This window comes from Simochromis diagramma, unplaced genomic scaffold, assembly GCF_900408965.1.
Source record: "Simochromis diagramma unplaced genomic scaffold, fSimDia1.1 OVJJ01000216.1, whole genome shotgun sequence".
Lineage (NCBI taxonomy): Eukaryota > Metazoa > Chordata > Actinopteri > Cichliformes > Cichlidae > Simochromis > Simochromis diagramma.
In genome coordinates this window covers 12,133,714-12,153,837 of record NW_024386883.1, presented here as the reverse complement: position 1 = coordinate 12,153,837, position 20,124 = coordinate 12,133,714, and the positions used below count along the sequence as shown (strand labels likewise).

Here is a 20,124-nt window from a genome sequence, read left to right as displayed (position 1 = left end):
AATTTGGTTGAATTAAAACCAAAGTGACTAGTTCAATACCGAGGGGCTTCAGCGTACGAGGGCTATCAAAAGCAGCCCCGCCTTTTCCGTTTACTGAATCAAGAATCGGTTAGAATTAGCAAAAGTAACTCTGGCAAAACTACTGAAAGAAACTCGTGTTGCTAAAATGTGAAACTGACTTTGGAGGGAAGGTTAGGAAAGGTGGCCTATTTTGAGTTTTCTGAAGATTCTGAGTTAAATCTACTGATACTAAGACACAAAACACTCTTTACTGCAATGCGCTTCTCAGAAGTCAAGCCTGCAGCTGTCACACACAGGAGGCTCACAGTGGAACCTGAATCTTTGTGGACGTATATATGAATTTTATGATGCAGAAATGTTATAACAGTAGAGTGAGGTTAAGCTTGGCTGTATATAATTCCTACCAAAAAAAAAAAAAAGCTTTAATCCCTCAGAGCCAGAGCCCATTTTGTTATCAACAGAGCAGCTTCAGGTTTCATCCTTTGATGACAGCGTGAAATCTTTGTCGGCTGGTTTTCATAGCTTTCAGCAACTTTCTGTCATGTTCGTTTTCTGAGATCAGAGGAAGGAAGCGAGCCCTCTGCGTTTTACGTGTTGCTTTAGTGCCGCTGCCAGCGTGCTGAGATCTCCCGTTTATGTATTTTTTTAATGCGTTTCGCGTGTCTTGGCCATCGTACGCAGACCCGTGCCTATCCGTCCCCTACGCGAGTTGCTTTCGGGCACATAAAAACTCAGATGAAAGGACGACAAATTAGAGCGCACAATTAGTCGTCTAATTAGAACTCATTTTCATTTAGGCTCTCAGATATTAATCAGGTACAGTGACTGTCTGAGCAGCCCACAGCTTTTTATGGAATGCAGCAATATTCACAAATCTTTAGATCTGGGTACACAAAAACAAGGGTTACATAAGGCTACGAAACCACCTACTTGATGTCCTACATATAGAAGCTATTTAGAGCACAGCAGCTTGTTTTTAGAGGTGGCCTGAAGATACAGAAGACTTTGTTTTTGTTTCTAGACACCCACGCAAACATATAGGATGTCAGAACTCGTGTGTTCACTTTTTGCGTGTTAATTTTTTTTCTTTTCTTACACAATTAAAAAAAAAAAAAAAGACTTTATTGATGTGTCTTTTTTCCCCCTGAAATTGAGGTCTTTTCGCTTCTCTGGAAACACTTTACTCAAGTCTTCCTATTTATAAGCACTATATAAATATTTGCAGAATGGTTTATAGCACCCTTCAAGGTAGTTGACATTTGTGTTTACAAGTGTATTTGTCAACAACTGCAAATCCACTTTCCGGGCACTGGTGAGTGGAAAGAATGACAATATGGTGCAGTTTAAATAATAAAACTAAGCCATTTTCACACATGAACTCCAGGCGATCTTGGCAGAATCAAGTCGCTGTCTGATGTTCCCCTCTTTTCAAATGTAGCACACATCAGAAGGTTTGTGTCAGCTGTATTACTGCTGGAAACAGTTGGGTGTAAGTGAGGCTTCTGCCTGAGAAGAGTCTGCAGAAGGAAGGATGTGTAATCCACTCACTCACTGTGAGAAGTTCATCTACCTCCATCTCACCCTATCCTCAGCATCTTCTCTGTCACGCCAACCCTCTGCAAGTCCTGCTTCACTACATCCGTGAATCTTCTCTGCAGTCTTCCTCTTTTCTTCCTGCCTGGTATCTCCATGTCCAGCATCCTTTATCTACTATATTCACTATCCCTCCTCTGCACATTTCCAAACCATCTGTAACTTTGTCTCCCTCTGAAGTCTAAAGTATATGTTCTGACATGCATCTCCATCAGGTAATGTCTAGACCAGGGGTGCCCAATCCCAGTCCTCGAGAGCTACTGCTCTGCAGCTTTTAGATGCGTCCTTGTTCCAGCACACCTGAATCAAATGAATGCTTCGTTATCAGGCCTTTGCCAGACTTGATGGCATGCCCAAGAGGTAATCCAACTATTTGATTCAGCTGTGTTGGAAGTAGGGATGCATCTAAAAACTGCAGGACAGTAGCTCTCGAGGACTGGGATTGGGCACCCCTGGTCTAGAAAACTTCAGAGCTGCAGTGCATGTGTGAAAAACAAGTAATTTGCTCATAGGAGTGGTTAAAGGTGTTGGCATACAACCACCCCCCCCCAGTCCATTCAATAATAATCACTATCGACACAAAGGATTCCACATATATACTTTAAGCCAAGAGGCTTTTCCTCTTATTTGATTTTGTCATGTTAAGACCATTCAACATGCATGGTTGTCACCTTTTTCAAATGGCTTCTGAGAGTTATGGAATTCTGGAGCAAAACGTTTCCGAGATAAAAGCGATAATTTGAAAGACAAAACCTGAAACAGGAGGAAACTCTGCGTTTGATTCTGACGGCGTGCTCTGACAGCACCAGCTCTCATCAAACTGTCACAGTGCTACTGTCCCATGAAGACGCAGCATTGAGAAAAGTAACCTGATGATGTTTTCAAAATGTCAGGAAATGTGACTTTAGCAGCGCAGCAGAAATGCCGCAGTCGTTTGTGCCAACTTTTAAAAGCGAGCCATGATAATAGATGGACGTGAACAGATGGGTAAATACTCAGCTTAAAATCTGAAGCTCCCATGTTTCTGAACAGAGAGGCTTTGGTGTCTGCACCCCTGACTTAACACATCAATCAACATATTTCTACTGGGGCTAACAAGAACCTGGATTATTTCCTAAGAAATATACACACACACACACACACACACACACACACACACACACACACGACAGTTATACACTGACTCATAGCCTCCTCGAAGCTAAGCCTGTCTCTCCTACTCAGAAGAAATAAAACCTTCTCTTGCTGCTTAGTGATGGACAAACTGTTTTAGAGTAGAGTATCTTTTTTGACTTTTATATGCATGTCAGCGCATTGAAATGTTAATTTGCACCTCAATAGTCAGGCAGGTGGCTTGTCTTGTGTTGACAACTTAAAAGCTCCAGATTCAATCACCAGAGCCGCCAGCGTGTCCATCAAACGTCTCTCAACTGTCCTCGAGTGAGTCACTGAGCTTTTATCTTCTCACTCGCTTCGACTCGCTGTGCGCTCGAAATATCTCTATAAATTGTCAATGTTAGGAGAAAAAAAAATCTGTATAAGCCACTTGCTAAATTTCCATATAATATCCATCTTCTGAGCATCATAGGTGGCTGCAAAAATCAGCCACATATGAGGGATGGATCATCTGACACGGCAGCCAGCCGTTATCTTCCATCTTTATCCCAACGATGAAAGGCCTCCTGTCACACTGAAGCTGTTTACTCTTTTTAGTTTTACCATCATTTCTGGGTCTATTTTTTCCTACTTTATTTAGTTTTTTTTTACATTTTGCCAAGTGATGCAAGTTGCTCTTTAATGGCTTTGAAAAATGTACGTAACCTGAATTTACAGCTGATGCAAAGAGTTAAAGAGTCCCACCGTAGATGTCAAGAGTTTTAAACCTTCTTTTTACAGCACCACTTAATGTCTTGATGATTGGCCTTTTTTATTCTATCTGTGGAATTGTTTTCTGTCTTTTGCCATCCATCCATCCATTTTTTTTAACTGTTTGTCTAAATCAAGCTCACGGTGAAGCTGCAGTCTATCCCAGCTGTCCCTTGGTGACAGGTGTGGTACATCATTGGAAGGGTCACCAGTTTGTCACAGAGCCAACATAGACACCGACAATCATGCACGATTACATTTACACCTATGAATCACTTAGAATCACCAAATATCCTGACATTTGTAGCAATTTTGCATTAATTGCTTAGTAATTCCTAAGCCACCATTTGTATATACAGATCCCCATTGTAAGAGACTAAAAAATTAAGTGGACTCATTATGTACCAACCTACATACACCAACCTGCATATTTACACACACGAAGGAAGGGCTGTTTAGGTTGTACTGGCCGGTGGATTCAAAACCAGAAGCCTTTTACTGTGAGGTGGCAACGTTTACATGTTTCAAGTGTTTAAATTGTTAAAAAATTAAGACAATGTTCTTTGGGACATCCTGAAATTCCGAAGTTTCAGTAAAAACAACAACAACCAAAACTTACTTCTCAAATAAATGATAAATATCTGATTTGTTAGCGTCTGTAAGATTATACATACAGATTTCCACATTTCCCAGTCTGACCATAACTAGTCCTTCTAGTTTTTCTATAACTAAAACTCTACTTGACATGATTTTAAAAAACAGTCGTCGTGTATCCCTACACCACACTGTGCTTCTTAATCTCTCCCTCTCTCTCTGTGAGTGACGTAACGCTGCCCAGAGATTGATAGATCATATTAGACCTGCTGTCAGCTTCTATTAAAGATTTTGCCATCGGATCTGCCAGCTGATCAGCAGCTATCACGGAAAAGGCGTGATGGAGGCATGAAGTTTGTAAAATAAAATTAAAACAAAAAAGGCAAAATAACACACACACAGAGTGTGGAGAGGATGCTAAAGTGGCAGTATAAAAACTGATTATTAGCGGATAAATAATTTATTCAAGACAAAATCATCTAATAGTGTGTTTATAGGGCAAAGTGTAACTGTAATATCCTTAGATTTTCAGTTTTTGTAAGGTCTTGGTGTTTTGCACTAAGGGATTGTATATCAAGCATCAAGGCTACAAAACTGTGGGCACCTTCTTATACAAATGCACAAACACACACACAGACACACACACACACACACACAGGTTCAGCCAATGACGTGTAGTTTGGAAAAACTGCAAACACTGCAGGAAACGCAGCCACCCACCCACGCACACACAATGTACCTAGCTCTTTAAGCATGGAGCCGTTCTCTGACTTCCATCTCTCCTTTTTCTTCTCAGGACTATTCTTCCTTCTCTCCTTCCCTTTATCCTTCACTCCATTCTGCTTCCTCTTTTCTCCCTTCTGGGTTTTCTCTGCAAGGAGACACAGAAGACAGGCCCATTTTAGGGATTTAGTTGATTTATTCAATTTAATGTTGATTTAACCAAAAAGTGTCACTGAGCTTGGGGAATGTCTTCTTTTCAGGTGCAGTTTGAGTAAGAAAGCGAACATTCAAGTTGGAGAAAATAGTGCAAAAAGATACACAATTAAGAGCATGTTTGTCCTTATTTGAACAATTGATAAGAATAAAAAAAGAAAGCTGTATTTCTTTGTTTTATATAATTTAAAAATTACTGCATGACTCCAATATTATTTCAATCTCAAGGAAAATTAGTTTTACAGAGGGAGCTCCTTGTAGTTTATGAGACGAATAATTTCTGAAGGAAGAAAAAAAAACACCAGAAAACGTTATATTGGGAAAAGTTTGGCAGAGTGTAAAACAGGCCTTTGAGAAGCACATTTTGCCCTCACCGTTTAAGAAAAGTAGCCTTCAAAGAGCAATATTATCATTCAGTAATGTCAGACATAACTCAAATATTCTCTCTCTTTTTGCTGTTTTTGGTCTCTACTGACTCTTCTGGGAAATACGAAGCTCTTAAGCTCCATAAAGCTCCACTGTGTTTGAGGTAGCTGCTGATAGCGTCTTTCTGCTGTTTGGTGCTAAGAAAGCAGAGCTTTTCGAGAGAAAACAGCCGCCTGCACACCAAGAATTCTGTTTTTTGAGACTGAACAAAAATGATAGAAGTTTGATCCTGAAAGGACAACTAAAACAAGCAGAAACTCCCTACAACCCATTCAGGGACCAGTGATTTACTGATAGTTTAGACAAGCATGCCCTTCCTCAGACACAGTAGCTCCCTAACTAAACTCACTGGACACTTTATTAGGTATATCTTGTTACTAACGCATTGGGCCAACTTTAGCCTTCAGAACTACCTTAATTAATCATTTCTGCTGGAAACATTCCAACATCCCATCACACAGTTGCTGCAGATTTGTCATTGCACATCGATGCAAATCTCTCGTTACCCCGCATTCATAAGGTGCTCTATTTGACTGATAACTGTGGAGGCCATTTGAGTACGGTTAACTCAATGTCATGTTTAAGAAACTAATTTCTAGATGATCTGAACTTTGTGAATGGCGCACGTTTTGATCGAAAGCAGCCATGAGGTCAACCCAACACTCAGGTGGGTTGTGGAATTTAAACAAGTTGGTACTAGGATGCCCAAAACCGTGTGTAACCGTGGTTAACTGTGTGACGCAAGGCAGGATGGGTCCATGATTTCATGCTAATTAAACTAACTTCTAACTCTACCATCTTAATGCCATCAGACTTGGCAATATTTTCTTCTATTGTCTAATTTTAATGAGCCTTTGTCAACTGTAGCCTCCCAGTGTGGTCTTCTGCCGCCGATGGGCTACAGCAGCAGAAGACCACATCTTTGTGTTGAGAGATGGTCATCTGCATACTTTGGTAAAAAGTAATTTCTTATCAGCTCGAAGTAGTCTCCCCTAGCTTTTTACCCCACAGAACTCCTGTTTGCTGGATATCTTTTTTTTTTAGGATTTGTAAATCCTAAAGATGACTGTATGGAAAAATCCCAGCGTATCAGCAGTTACTGATATGCAGTTGTTGCTCGTCTGAAATACTCAGACCAGCTCCAACAGTCATGGCATGTTTAAAGCCACTTAAATGACCTTTCTTTCCTATTTTTATGAGCGGTGTCAACTTCAGCGGTTCTTGACCATGTTTAGATGCGTAAATGCACTGCGGCGCTGCCGTGTGAATGGCTGATTACATGTTAGTGTTAACGAGCAGTTGAACAGATGTACCTAGGTGGTTAGTGAGTGCACAAAACAGCCCAAACAGAAACCTTCACTGCTAATCGGTTTTACTGCCATGCAGCTATAGTAACACGTTTTTATTGCTGTATTTGACAGCGTTATTATGAGACCTGGTGACAGGTTTACACCTTTTTATCAGCTTGGCCAAATGTGACTCCCCTTCTAATGAGGTTTAGTGGTTTGGAGCCACAGTTCATCTTCAGCAGCTCATTTTCACTTCTGCTCTACTCTGATAAACCGCAGCTGACTGTGGCGCATGTTAATGCTTGTTGTAAAGGTTGTTTAGTATTCCAGTTGAAGTTTCAGGGTAAGGCTGTCCATGTGGACCCATGTGGCCTTGATGGATGTTACCTCAGTTAACCTAAAAGTTAAAACAAAGACTAGTCATGGGGTTATCTACGTGAGTGGATTCAGGTTAAAAAGCCGTTTTGTATTCTTATATTGTCGAGATATTGCCGATAAGCAAAATGCCTCTGGGTTGATGTGGACAGCAGGGGGGTCTCTGTCAACTATCATTTTATTTAGGATTGTTCAGAATTGCAGTGTGTGTTCTTCAGTCTCCCTAACAGCCTAGCCCACCATTCAGACACATTTTATGTGTGCAAAAAGCACATGCATCAGTTGTGTATCAGTCTTCAAGGCCTGCGAGCATGCTGACACACACACTTTATGGCATGTAACAGAGCCCTGCAGAGCGCCTCCCTGCTGGGAGCTGTCCTCTCGCTCTAGGAGACCTCACTCACTCCCTTCAGCAGGGAGCGTGGCAGGAAACACAAGAAACACTGATAAGTACACACCGTGAAAGATACTGTAATACTGTCTAATGCAGTGCTTGTCAAATGGTGGTACTGCCAGGGGTTCTGTGAAGTCCCGCATGGGGTAAGTTTAACGTTAACAAAAATATCAGTCAAACACGAATCCTGGAAGATAAATAAAAAAGTGAGCTAAATAAAAGATAAATCAAGTTTTATATTCAATATTCTCATTTCCAGTGTAGTTTCAGTCAGCTGCTGCAAACTGCCAACTGCCATAAATCCTCACAGAAGGCAGAGGCAACAAGCCCAGTCGCATTTACTCAGGCAAACATCAGGTAAAATTGATTCTTGGTTGAAAAGTGTGGAAGACATAGATGTTTCTTAGAGAAAGAAGTGAAGCCTAGTTCTTTGTAATGACAATGCACAAAACAAAAAGAAAAATAGATCCTCAGTGAGGCACAATATCACGATTGCTACTAAACTATTAATGCAATTTTATTAACCCTTTCAGGTGTAATGTCTGATTTAGACTTCTTTAGTGAATCTTTGCAGAGCCTACAGTGTAACCCGTAGGTGGCCAATGCAATCCAGTGTTTCATATGCGGTGCCAGCCATGATAGAGACAAATAAAAAGATGGGGCATTTACAACATTTAACACATATGTAAAAATCCCTTGTTATTTACCTTGGGTGGTAACTCTACCTTAAATTTAAGAGCCAAAATGGATCATATGGAAAAAAAGAAGTAGATTTTAATGCAAGTAAGGCAGGTGATTCTTTTCTTTGGTCCTTTATTGCCCAAACCTGTAAGAACAGTGAAATAAAAAACAAAAATGCTTTTGTGCTAATTGCCCACAGTTAGGGTCAGGGCTGGATTATCACTGGTAATGACTTAGACCTCAGAGAATTAAGAAGACAACAATGGCCAGAATGTCCAATAGTTTTCCTCTACTCTTGGGTCTGTATGATGACATAGAGAAGGGATTTCCCCAATATGGTTGCACATCCCTAGCTGTGACCACAGAAGCTCCACCCACTTGTTATTCAAACCTTGTGCTTGTGGGGGACAGCCAATAAGGACAAGGCTGCCTTAAACGGATCTAAAACGGCTCGTTGCAGACTGTGGACGAATGCAGGAGTTGCACCAAGGTCCATAAATAGATAAATAAGGGTTCAGGGGCTCATTCAACAATAACTAAAAATGTAACAAGTGAAAAGCTGTGTAGGTGCTTGTTGGTTTTCCGGTGATTTTACATAAAAAATATGGTGTAATAATACATTACAATAAAATATGTTTTCTTATACTGAGAGTAATTCAATTAGGGCTGAAACTAATTATCGGTTTATCATTGTCTCTTTTAATTGGTAGTCAGAATATTATCCATCCATCCATCCATCCATTCACTTCCGCTTATCCTTTTCAGGGTCGCGGGGGGCGCTGGAGCCTATCCCAGCTGTCATAGGGCGAGAGGCGGGGTACACCCTGGACAGGTCGCCAGTCTGTCGCAAGGCTAACACACAGGGACAAACAACCATTTGCACTCACATTCATACCTAGTGACAATTTGGATTATCCAATTAACCTATCCCCACAAGCTAGTCAGAATATTACCTAAGAAAAACTGTTGCAAATTTGCCCAAATGTGAGATATTATTATTGGTTGTTTTGTCCACCCAAACCCTCAAGATATTCTGTGTGCAACAATCAGAGCTGGAGTTAGATAATGGATAGTGTTTTTGCTCGGTACAAAAAACCAACCCTAATGATTAATGGATTATCAAAATGTTTTCATAACTGGCTAATCATTTCAGGCCCATTATTTGTGATGCCATAACTGAACAGAAAGAGGATTGCCGAGTTCTACGTTTACCAGATAATGACAAACACATGCACACTCCACACACATGTCTGCACACACAGCAGGCCAGGAAACGGCGCAGACCCATGCAGTCATACTTCAGTGAGCCTCGCATATACAGCACAGCGATGATCTCCATCTCTCCCTCCCATTGTATAACATGGGGGAGCCCTTAATGTTGGAATGTCTTGTTGTAACAGGCTCTCGCTGTTTACACAAACAGAGTCCTGACTGCACGGCTCACTGACTCTCCTGCTGCTGTGCATCATGTTTATATATACATGCTTGTGTGCGCATGCATGCACCAGTACAGCAGGTGGCAGCTGCAAGATCATAGCGAGGTTTTAAAAGGCTCTGCAGTCACTGTAGGGTGAAATGGTCGAAATAGATTATCTGAAAACTACAGCGAGTGTCTAAACAGTACAGCAAATAATTTACTGGATTTAAAAAAAAAAAATGTAATGTGAAAATTAAAAACACAGAAAAGCCCAATTTATCGTTTTTAATTATTTTTATGTGCCGCATAATGAGCAGCAGCTCTTTTGCGAGCACATTTCTCTTTTCTTCTTCTGACTTTTTATTAGCAGCAGCTGTTGTTTTTTTTATTTTTTACCACCAGATGACCCTTGTTGTGCAGTTCGCAGCAGGAAATGGAACAAAGTGTAGCAACTTTAATTCCTCGTTAAAACCAGTTTAAAACCAGCCTCCTCGTTTTTATTTAAAAAAAATACATTTTCTGTGAAAATCTGCAAAAAACAAAGCAAAACAAAACAAAAGACTGATTTTTTTTTTTAAATAAAGGAAGAAACAACCATTAAAGCTGGTTGGTAAACATGACAGTGCACCAAGCTTTGTGTTAAGATAAGAAATACTTATTTATTAATCATAATAATGCTATTTATTTTCATACTTTTTCTAGAAATGGCGTCGTTAACGGCGACAAAACCAGCGTTACACCCAGGTACAGCGCCAGCAGCAGAGTCCATCAACCTGTCTTTTAGACCCCATTCCTACAAAACTGCTCAAAGAAGTCCTGCCATTAATTAATTCTTCGATCTTAAATATGATCAACCTATCTCTAATGATCGGCTATGTAGCACAGGCCTTCAAGCTGGCTGTAGTTAAACCTTTACTCAAAAAGCCATCTCTAGACCCAGCAGTCTTAGCTAATTATAGGCCAATCTCCAACCTTCCTTTCATATCAAAAATCCTTGAAAGAGTAGTTGTCAAACAGCTAACAGATCATCTGCAGAGGAATGGTTTATTTGAAGAGTTTCAGTCAGGTTTCAGAGCTCAGCACAGCACAGAAACAGCTTTAGTGAAGGTTACAAATGATCTTCTTATGGCCTCTGACAGTGGACTCATCTCTGTGCTTGTCCTGCTAGACCTCAGTGCAGCGTTCGATACTGTTGACCATAATATCCTATTAGAGCGATTAGAACATGCTGTAGGTATTACAGGTACTGCACTGCAGTGGTTTGTATCATATCTATCTAATAGACTCCAGTTTGTGCATGTAAATGGAGAGTCCTCTTCACACACTGAGGTTAATTATGGAGTTCCACAGGGTTCAGTGCTAGGACCAATTCTGTTTACATTATACATGCTTCCCTTAGGCAGTATCATTAGAAGACATAGCATACATTTTCACTGCTATGCAGATGACACCCAGCTCTATCTGTCCATGAAGCCAGATGACACACACCAATTAGTTAAACTGCAGGAATGTCTTAAAGACATAAAGACCTGGATGGCCGCTAACGTTCTGCTTCTTAATTCAGATAAAACTGAGGTTATTGTACTCGGCCCTGAAAATCTTAGAATTATGGTATCTAACCAGATTCTTACTCTGGATGGCATTACCTTGGCCTCCAGTAACGCGGTGAGGAACCTTGGAGTCATTTTTGACCAGGACATGTCCTTCAACGCACATATTAAACAAATATGTAAGACTGCTTTCTTCCATTTGCGCAACATCTCTAAAATTAGAAATATCCTGTCTCAGAGTGACGCTGAAAAACTAGTTCATGCATTTATTACTTCCAGGCTGGACTACTGTAATTCATTATTATCAGGATGTCCAAAAAACTCGCTGAAAAGCCTTCAACTAATCCAAAATGCTGCAGCAAGAGTCCTGACAGGGACTAGAAAGAGAGAGCATATTTCTCCTGTTTTGGCTTCCCTTCATTGGCTTCCTGTTAAATCCAGAATTGAATTCAAAATCCTGCTCCTCACATACAAGGTCTTAAATAATCAGGCCCCATCTTATCTTAATGACCTTGTAGTACCATATCACCCTATTAGAGCGCTTCGCTCTCGCTCTGCAGGCCTACTTGTTGTTCCTAGAGTATTTAAAAGTAGAATGGGAGGCAGAGCCTTCAGTTTTCAGGCCCCTCTTCTGTGGAACCAGCTTCCAGTTTGGATTCGGGAGACAGACACTATCTCTACTTTTAAGATTAGGCTTAAAACTTTCCTTTTTGCTAAAGCATATAGTTAGGGCTGGACCAGGTGACCCTGAATCCTCCCTTAGTTATGCTGCAATAGACGTAGGCTGCCGGGGGATTCCCATGATGCATTGAGTTTTTCCTTTCCAGTCACCTTTCTCACTCACTATGTGTGAATAGACCTCTCTGCATTGAACCATATCTGTTATTAACCTCTGTCTCTCTTCCACAGCATGTCTTTATCCTGTCTTCCTTCTCTCACCCCAACCGGTCGCAGCAGATGGCCGCCCCTCCCTGAGCCTGGTTCTGCCGGAGGTTTCTTCCTGTTAAAAGGGAGTTTTTCCTTCCCACTGTCGCCAAAGTGCTTGCTCATAGGGGGTCATATGATTGTTGGGTTTTTCTCTGTATCTATGAAGCGCCTTGAGGCGACTTTTGTTGTGATTTGGCGCTATATAAATAAAATTGAATTGAATTGAATTGAATATTTAACCCATACATCTGTATGAGAATGCTGTATGAGTTCATAAGCAATACACATATAAACACACTATGGAGTCATTTATTAGAAACTTGGTCATAAAGTAAACTTAATAAGGTGTTTTTTAAACATTTTTTGGGTCTACATGAAACATAATTGATATCAGGTTTGTTACATTTTACCCTGAGTGAGACTTTTCATCTGGATTGAATGTCTTTATGCGCCCCGTTCAATAGTTGTTCAGGTATTTCACTCAGAACCACAAATGTCAAATTCATGGAGGAGTTAGAGGAAAGCTCAGGGCACGTCTCTACAGAGTCTTTTGTCATCCAGAAGCTGCTGAGATATTTATTTAGTAAGGACCAAAGGGGTCAGGCCAAATGATGGGCTGAATGATTCAATGTAGCTGTGCAACTAACAGGGTTAGTCTAGAGTGCTCAATTTGATCTTATATCAAAAAATACACACAGTATTATATCATAGATGCTCTGTAACATCCAGAATAGACCTTTTTAAAGGCGTGTGTGTTACTTGTGTGTGTGTGGTTGTCATTGCCACCAGCAGGCTGTCCTCATGGTTACTTTAGCATGGAGGAGCAGGACATGCATGAATGGAGCTGAGAGAGACCAGAGAGCGATTTCACACTGAGACGACCTCTGTGTGTGTCCAGAGAGAAGAGTGTGAAAGCTTAGTTCAGTAAGAGCACAACGCCAAATGTTAAGAAAAAAGGCAGAATATTTGTTTGTACTGTGTGTTTATGTGGACTAAAAATCTTTCCATTTTTATTTAGGAAAATTCACATTTTCAAAGGGATGGTGATGCTATAAAAACAGGCAGCAATAAACACAAAAAGGTCTTACACGCAGGCGTGTGCTTGACATCCTCAAAGACAGGAGGATACTTGGAAATATTTGATTTGAAAAGTTATATAAAGTGAAAACTGTTAAAGTTATTGGAGGTTAATGGTGTGGAAAACCTTTTAGAGCCTTAACTCTTTCCCATTTGGATGCCTACTACAGGTAAATCTTGTTTCTCTTTTATGAACTGAGGGGTTTCTAGTGAAGTTAGTGAACCTATTCAACTGGTTGTCAAATCTCATCTTTACTGATATATTCTGATGTATCAAAACTTGTAATTAAAGAAACAGGGGAGGTCATTAAAGGTCGTCTTTATGGCAGAATTAAAATTTTAGACGAACTGAACCAACCAACGAAAAATTTTGAAATAAAGAGGGAAAGTGGTTAGCTTTTATGTTAAATTATGAAATTTTTTACACTTCTCTCTGCCATAATGTTTCCACTCCTCCACTTTTCACTGTTTTATTGTTCCTCAAAGGAAACACAGAGGCTCTTTTCATTCAGACGTCTGCTGTGATACGCGGTTCTTATCGGTGCTAGACTCCTTTCGAGAAGATAGCATCTACGACTATGTGCTTCCTTACTTCGCCTGTATCTGCACCAAAAACAAAGCTGGCATCCTTCCTGTCTCAACATCAGGTTTTGCATTAAATGTGCCAGATGAGTAAAAAAAGATTTTCTTGAATTCGCTGCTCCACAACAGAAATGAGTAAATCAAAAGCTTACCTTGGAGCCTCAAATATCAGCTATTTAAACCTGACTTACCTACAGAGGGAAGTAAATTTATTGAGATTACACTGCTGGCAGGGCAAATTTACACAGTACCGCTTTACCGCTGCAGTTCTCGGTGCCCTGTAAGGTGCACTACGACTTGTCAGAAAGCAAAGAAATGTTTAAATAGAACTTGGATTGCTGGCAAACATCTATTACCCGAATCTAAAGCGACTCAGAAACTGAAACACGCATTCAAATAATTTGGTCTTTAAACAGGACAGACTTAAATCACTGGGGGAGCCAGCTGGTGTTATAAACCTCTGTTGTTTAAACAGAGACGACCTGTTAGTGGTATCATTTAATTCCTGGAAATTTCCTGGAAAGTCTGCCCATTTCAAAAAAACAAATTTCAGTCAGCACTGTGGTAAAAATCAAGACCATGAAGACAAAGGAGGCTGGGGAAAAGCCATGTTTGGAGCAATACATGTGACCTGATAGCTAGTCTTTGTATGCCGTCTTTGTATGCCCTAATAAACAGTAATGCACACTTGGTGAGTGCATGCATCTCCTTCTTCCACTTTTCCCTCTTAAAGATACATTTAGGAAATTTGTCTAAATCTTTATCCATGTGAATTCCAAGGACGGTGGGTCTGTAAAACCACTTGACGCTGGTGTGAAGGTTGTAGGAGTTATGTATGACTGCTTGAAACTTTTTTTCCCCCCATTTCTGTAAAACAGCGCAGGTACATCTCCTCGACACTCTCCCCCGTTTTTCCAATTTATTTTATGGCTGTTGCTGAAACTGCAGAGGCCATTAACGCCGGGGGATCTTTGAGGGAGCTCCCAGGGGGAACGCTTCTTCACACAGCTTCTAAATTATAATTTCTTTCTTTGTTTTGACAGAAGCACCATCTTATCCTCTGATCTCCCAGCGACCGTTTCCAACACCCCCCCCTTTCCTAATCTTATCTTGTTCTTTTATATGTTCTACAGCATGCAATAGGAGAAAAAAACTAGTCTGTGGGTTTTCAAGGACGCCTGCAGGCTCTGCTTGAATGTGTGGAAACTTCCTCCCTGCAGGTTGTAATCTCTCCACAAATCCAACCATCAGCACAAGAGACCTTTTTTTTTAAACATGTTTTTGTCAGATCTGGGCTTTCTTTTTTAAACTTTTTTTTTTATACGTTCTGCTGTTTGCTTTTTCTCAATCTCCACAGTATTACTCCTTCCCTGAAAACCTCCTTCCCTTTCTTGTTTAGAAGGTGCAACAGCACCGGGGGATTTGTCTTTTTGAAGTGTATGATTAATTTTCCCTCTTTCTAGGCGCACTGAACTGCAGCGTGTATGTATGTGTGTAGCCACTGTGTCCCATTTCTTACCTGAGCTCATTAGTGCAATGTGAGAAAGTTTTTTCCCACTCCCTCCCCTCCCCTACTGTCTTTTCCTCCCTCTCGCCACCTTTTGTTCCATCCTTTTGCTATTTCTCTCTCATTGTAGCTACTTCAGCTTCCCTCTCTTCTTCCACTACTTCTTTCATCCCATTACCTTCTTGTCCCTTCCCATCCTCGTCTTCCTCTGTCCTTATTTTCTCTGTCTTCCTCGCACTCCTACACACATAAACACACACACACTTGCTGAAAGCAGATCAGAGAGGCCAATACTAACCGCTGTCAGCTTGTCACGGTTGGGTTTGAGCCAGAATATAAATGCAGTGCACTATCTGCATAATAATAATGCTGCGTGAGAGCATGTGTATGCACTTTTCAAGAAGTCCTACCTACAATGGGGATTATAACTGGAGCTGTTTTTGCAGGTGTGTCCACTAAAGGCAAAAAATATTACCCGCATAGTGCTGTACAACAATTTGTTACATTGACAAATTACAAAAAAACGCATAAGAATGAGCAATGCAGGCTGGTAAGCAATAGATAAAACTTAAACCAGCACAAAATTAATAAGGAAACCTGACTCCAGCTCCAGCTTTAGTAGTTACAAGGAAGAAATACTGTTATTCTAAAGGCCTGACAAGAGAAGAGGAGGTTTAAGTGTGATATGAGTTTCTTTTATGGCTTTCTTTAAAGTAGTCAAGCTTTTTCAAAACCTAAAAAGAACATGTTACCTTGGCTTAACCAGAGCGTGTTCACTTACTACACTGCACTACAGCCACTGTCCCTACAGCACACCTACAGATAGTCCTCAATGAAAAGGAAAGGTGCTAAAATAATTTTCACCCGCTTCTTGACAAAAAGCCCACATATAATATTAATTGTGTCAGAATTGAAATAAAACAATTCCCATATCCTAGTTTTGACCATAAATTGACAGCTTCTTACTACAATATGCAAAATCCCTGTTTGTGAGTGTGTGTTTGTTTCTTTGGCTGCCAACACCTCCTACACAATTAGGACTTGAAGAGGCAAACGTGGCACACGGTTACAACGTGTGCCCCTGAAGGTTTTTATCTATATTAGATGTTACGATGCCATCATGTTGTCTACCAGCAACCCAAAAATGAGTTAAAATGACCTTTTAGCATTCATGCAAAATGGAAAATGGACTGCGTTTTCCTTTCTGCACCTACCTACAACGAAACCTGTCGTTTAATTTCACAGCTAACAGCAAGAACAGGCTTGACAACACTTCAGCATGGCCATGTATTAGTTTTCCTAATTTGCAAGAGGACATACACGCTTGATGGCATCAGTCTTCAACTGATTACTACAAGAGACTGGGAGCAAAGTTACAATCAAAACAAAAGCTTATCAGAAGCTGTACATTTTTGCTGATTGTGGTAGCTGACTGACTGCTGTCAGACAGCTGCTGTTAGAAATTCTCTGCTTCTACGACATCAAAGTATCTAATGTCATTAATTCTTACAAGAAAGTCTTTTACCCCAATTTAAAATATCTAAAAGTGTAACTGTAGGTACCCATTATATTTTGGACCTATCCAGAATATAATGAAAATACAAATGAAGCAAGCAGTTGAGCCCAGAAACCAATCATTAAAGTGAGGCCACAGAAGGAGAGAGCTAATTCACTTCACCCCACGCGGAACAAGTTAAAATTTGAATTATTTTGTGCGTATACTTTAAAATTTAGCAATGACAAAAACTCTTGACCATCCGTTTTGTAAACGTGTAAAGGCTTGGGGAATCTCCCCATTTCAAATTCTTCACACAGCTCGTCTCAATTAGTTTTTATTTACTTTCTGTGCTTCTTGCTACAAAATGCAGTTTTCTGCTTTATGCATTCAGCATCGTGTAGCTTCTCTGTCTCGATGGGAGACCACTTGGGATATCACCCGCATGCCTTTCCGCCTTGCTGAAACCATGCTAGCACTCACAAAGCATGACGCGGGCAGCCCCCGACATGACAGACAGGCATGCAGAATGGCAGACAGAGCATGGATGACAGATGAAGTACTATGAGAGACAGACAGGCGGACAGAGGGTAGTGGATCTGTTTTAGGTGAGTTAAAGGAGCTGGAAACAAGCCCATAAAGGGAGTAAGAGTGGTGCAGTTTATGGAAGGGAAACTAAGGGTATCTGAAAAACCTGATTCTTATAGTTGTAAACGCTTTGTGCGCAGCCTAGAATGAGTGTTGGACAGTCCACATTCCTGAGCTTCCTTGGGCAAAATACTGAACCCCAAATTGCTCCAACTGAATATGACTGTAACCATGGCAGTCAGATAGTGCCTGAAAACTACAAACTCCAGTATAAGGAATGCATGAAGGCCAAGAAAAACAGTGCTATGGTTCCCAACGTGAATCGTCCAACATCAACTCAAGACGTTCACAAAAAACGAGCCTGTACATCGTTTTTGTGTATTCAGCGTATTCACCCATTTTACAAAGACACACAAGCAATCACATGTGATTTGGCCGAAGATACGAGCCCACTGAACATGAGCAATAACGACTTAACATAAGTCTTTTAAATTTCTCTTGCAGTCTAAGTTCACTGACGGTTAAAGTGGAAGCAATTTCCAGCAACACGGAGTCAATGGCAAAACCAGATTTTTCTTAACTCGCAGAGTAGTGAATGAAGCAGCTACCAATGAGAACTAAGGATACAGCTGTCATATGAAATGGTGCTAAATAAGGGTTACCTTGGCACCTGAAGCCTTAAATGTTGTTGATTAGTCTTTAAGTGCAGATGGAACCAAGGTGCCAGAAGGAGGTGGCCTATGGTCTGCCCAGTCTGTCCACACAGTTCTCTACTTAGTCATCTGTATTTTTATTTTTTATTTTTACAATTCAAAAAGATTTCCTGTGTGACTACATAAATGACAATATTAAATAACCAGTCTTACAGTTATTGACCAAAGTCATCATAATGACAATTTCTGTCATAATCTAGCAGCCCTACGTTTAATGCTATGAAATCAGTCTAAATGGAAGAAAGCCAGACCGATACAACTGATGGACTGACTAAAACAGGATGTCAGATGAGACGACCAAAATAACATAACTGAAAGAGACAGACGAGGAAGATACGAGCCTTAGAGGAGACTGCAAATGAGAGAAGGAGAGAGGGAAACAGATGGAGGAGAAAAAATAATTAAAGAAGAGGATAAAGAGAAATGGAGAGTGGAAAATACTAAAAGGAAAAGATGCTGAGAGACACGACAAATCATTACAGCAGACAACCTCATCCTTCATTCTCTGGTGCTCTCTCTTTTTCCCTGACACACACACATGCACACACACACACACGCACACGCACACACACACCCACCAACTATTCTCTCTAATCTAACTCCTGTGGCAGTGTGAATAGATATGGCTGTTTAGTGCCAGCAGCACAGCTCCTGGTACCTGATGGCAGCAATCTGCTGAGTCAGGAGCTCTGCACTGCGTGTGTGTGTGTGTGTCTGTGTGTGTAGGTGTGTGTGTGCGTGTGTGCCTTTGGGAGTGTGTTACTGAGAAACAGAGAGAGTGAAAGTGTTCGCATTCGATTTACTTGAGTGCGTAAATGTGTGTGTAGTCTTCTTCAGGAACGAAGAGCACTGCAAACTCAACACTCCAACTACACACACACACAGCCACAGGAGCAGGCTGACAGAAGTTCACTATCATTACCATGCCAGCAAGACGTTAGTGGTATTACCATGACAACAAGCTTTCACTGTCATCGCCATGACAGCTGCAGGTCACGACTCCTCGAACTGAAAAGCTTCCTTTTAGCAACAAAGATGCAGATCGCTGTAATTTCTTAACAACTATTCTTAAAACATCATCAATATAAAAAAACCTAAAGAAAACAAAATCAGAATTTCCAGCAGGACGGCAATATAGCAACAAATATGACCAATTTAAACGACTGTTTTTGTTCTATAACTATTTAACCCACTACAAATCTCTGTTTGTAGTGATAACTGTCACTAAGGTTCTGTCTTATACATCATATCAAGTGCTATCGAGGAGGCTTCAGCACGAGAACAACCTCAAAACTAGAGTGATGTGCAGTAACAACAAGAACAGGGTTTCCTGCAACAAATGGTAGCACATCCAGACAGCGCTGATCTCAACATGTCTTGAAGGATTACATCAGAGGTCATCAAATGTTTGAAGTCATGCCCCACTTCAGAAAAGTGTTCCAGCCCTACATCACTCCATTTTTATCATTAATAATGAAAAAGGATCCAAATTGAATTTTAGGTCAGCAGTTTAGCAAAAGTATTGCATTTACGGTTTAGGAATTGGAGTCCTTTTTATACACGGCCTCCTATTTTACAGATGCTCAATAATTTTAAATCTAATTTTAAATACTTGGATGAAATTGTTGTCAAGGACTGCCTGAAGTCTAGAGCACGTGGACATCACCAAATGCTGTTTCCTCCCTGCCTGAGATGCTCTGCCAGGCTTTTACTGCAACTGCCTTCAGTTGCTTTGCTTGTTCTCTGCCTTCAGTTTTGCCTTTAGTAAGTGAAAAGCTGCTCTGTTGGGCTGAGATCAGGTGGCTGACTTGGCCATTGAAGAAAATCCAGTTTCTTTGCCTTGAGAAACTCTCGGGTTGCTTTTGCAGTACGCTTTGAGCCAGTATCCATTTGTACTGTGAAGTGCTGTCTGATTGGTTTTGCAGCCTTTGGCTGAGTACAGAGCAGCCATCCCCATGAAACTACTTAATTGTCAAGCGTTCAATCACCTTTGACCTGCTGGAAATTGGGGGTATGTTTACAAGTTGCTGTAATTCCTCAACAGTTATTGTAATATTTCTATTGACTCCTTGAAATAAAGCTGAAAGTCTACA

General features: G+C 40.7%; 1 protein-coding gene across 2 annotated transcripts in view; it reads right to left on the bottom strand.

Annotated features, from left to right (window-relative positions):
* Positions 1 to 20,124, bottom strand: part of jade2 (jade family PHD finger 2) — a 219,926-nt gene that overhangs the window by 18,934 nt on the left and 180,868 nt on the right. The window contains exon 12 of one of the 2 annotated variants that reach the window (XM_040032292.1): positions 4,814 to 4,945. The exons of the other annotated variant lie outside the window; for it this stretch is intronic. Coding sequence (XP_039888226.1) covers positions 4,814 to 4,945 — 132 coding nt within the window. The remainder of the gene's footprint in view (positions 1 to 4,813; positions 4,946 to 20,124) is intronic. 2 annotated transcript variants of the gene reach the window in all.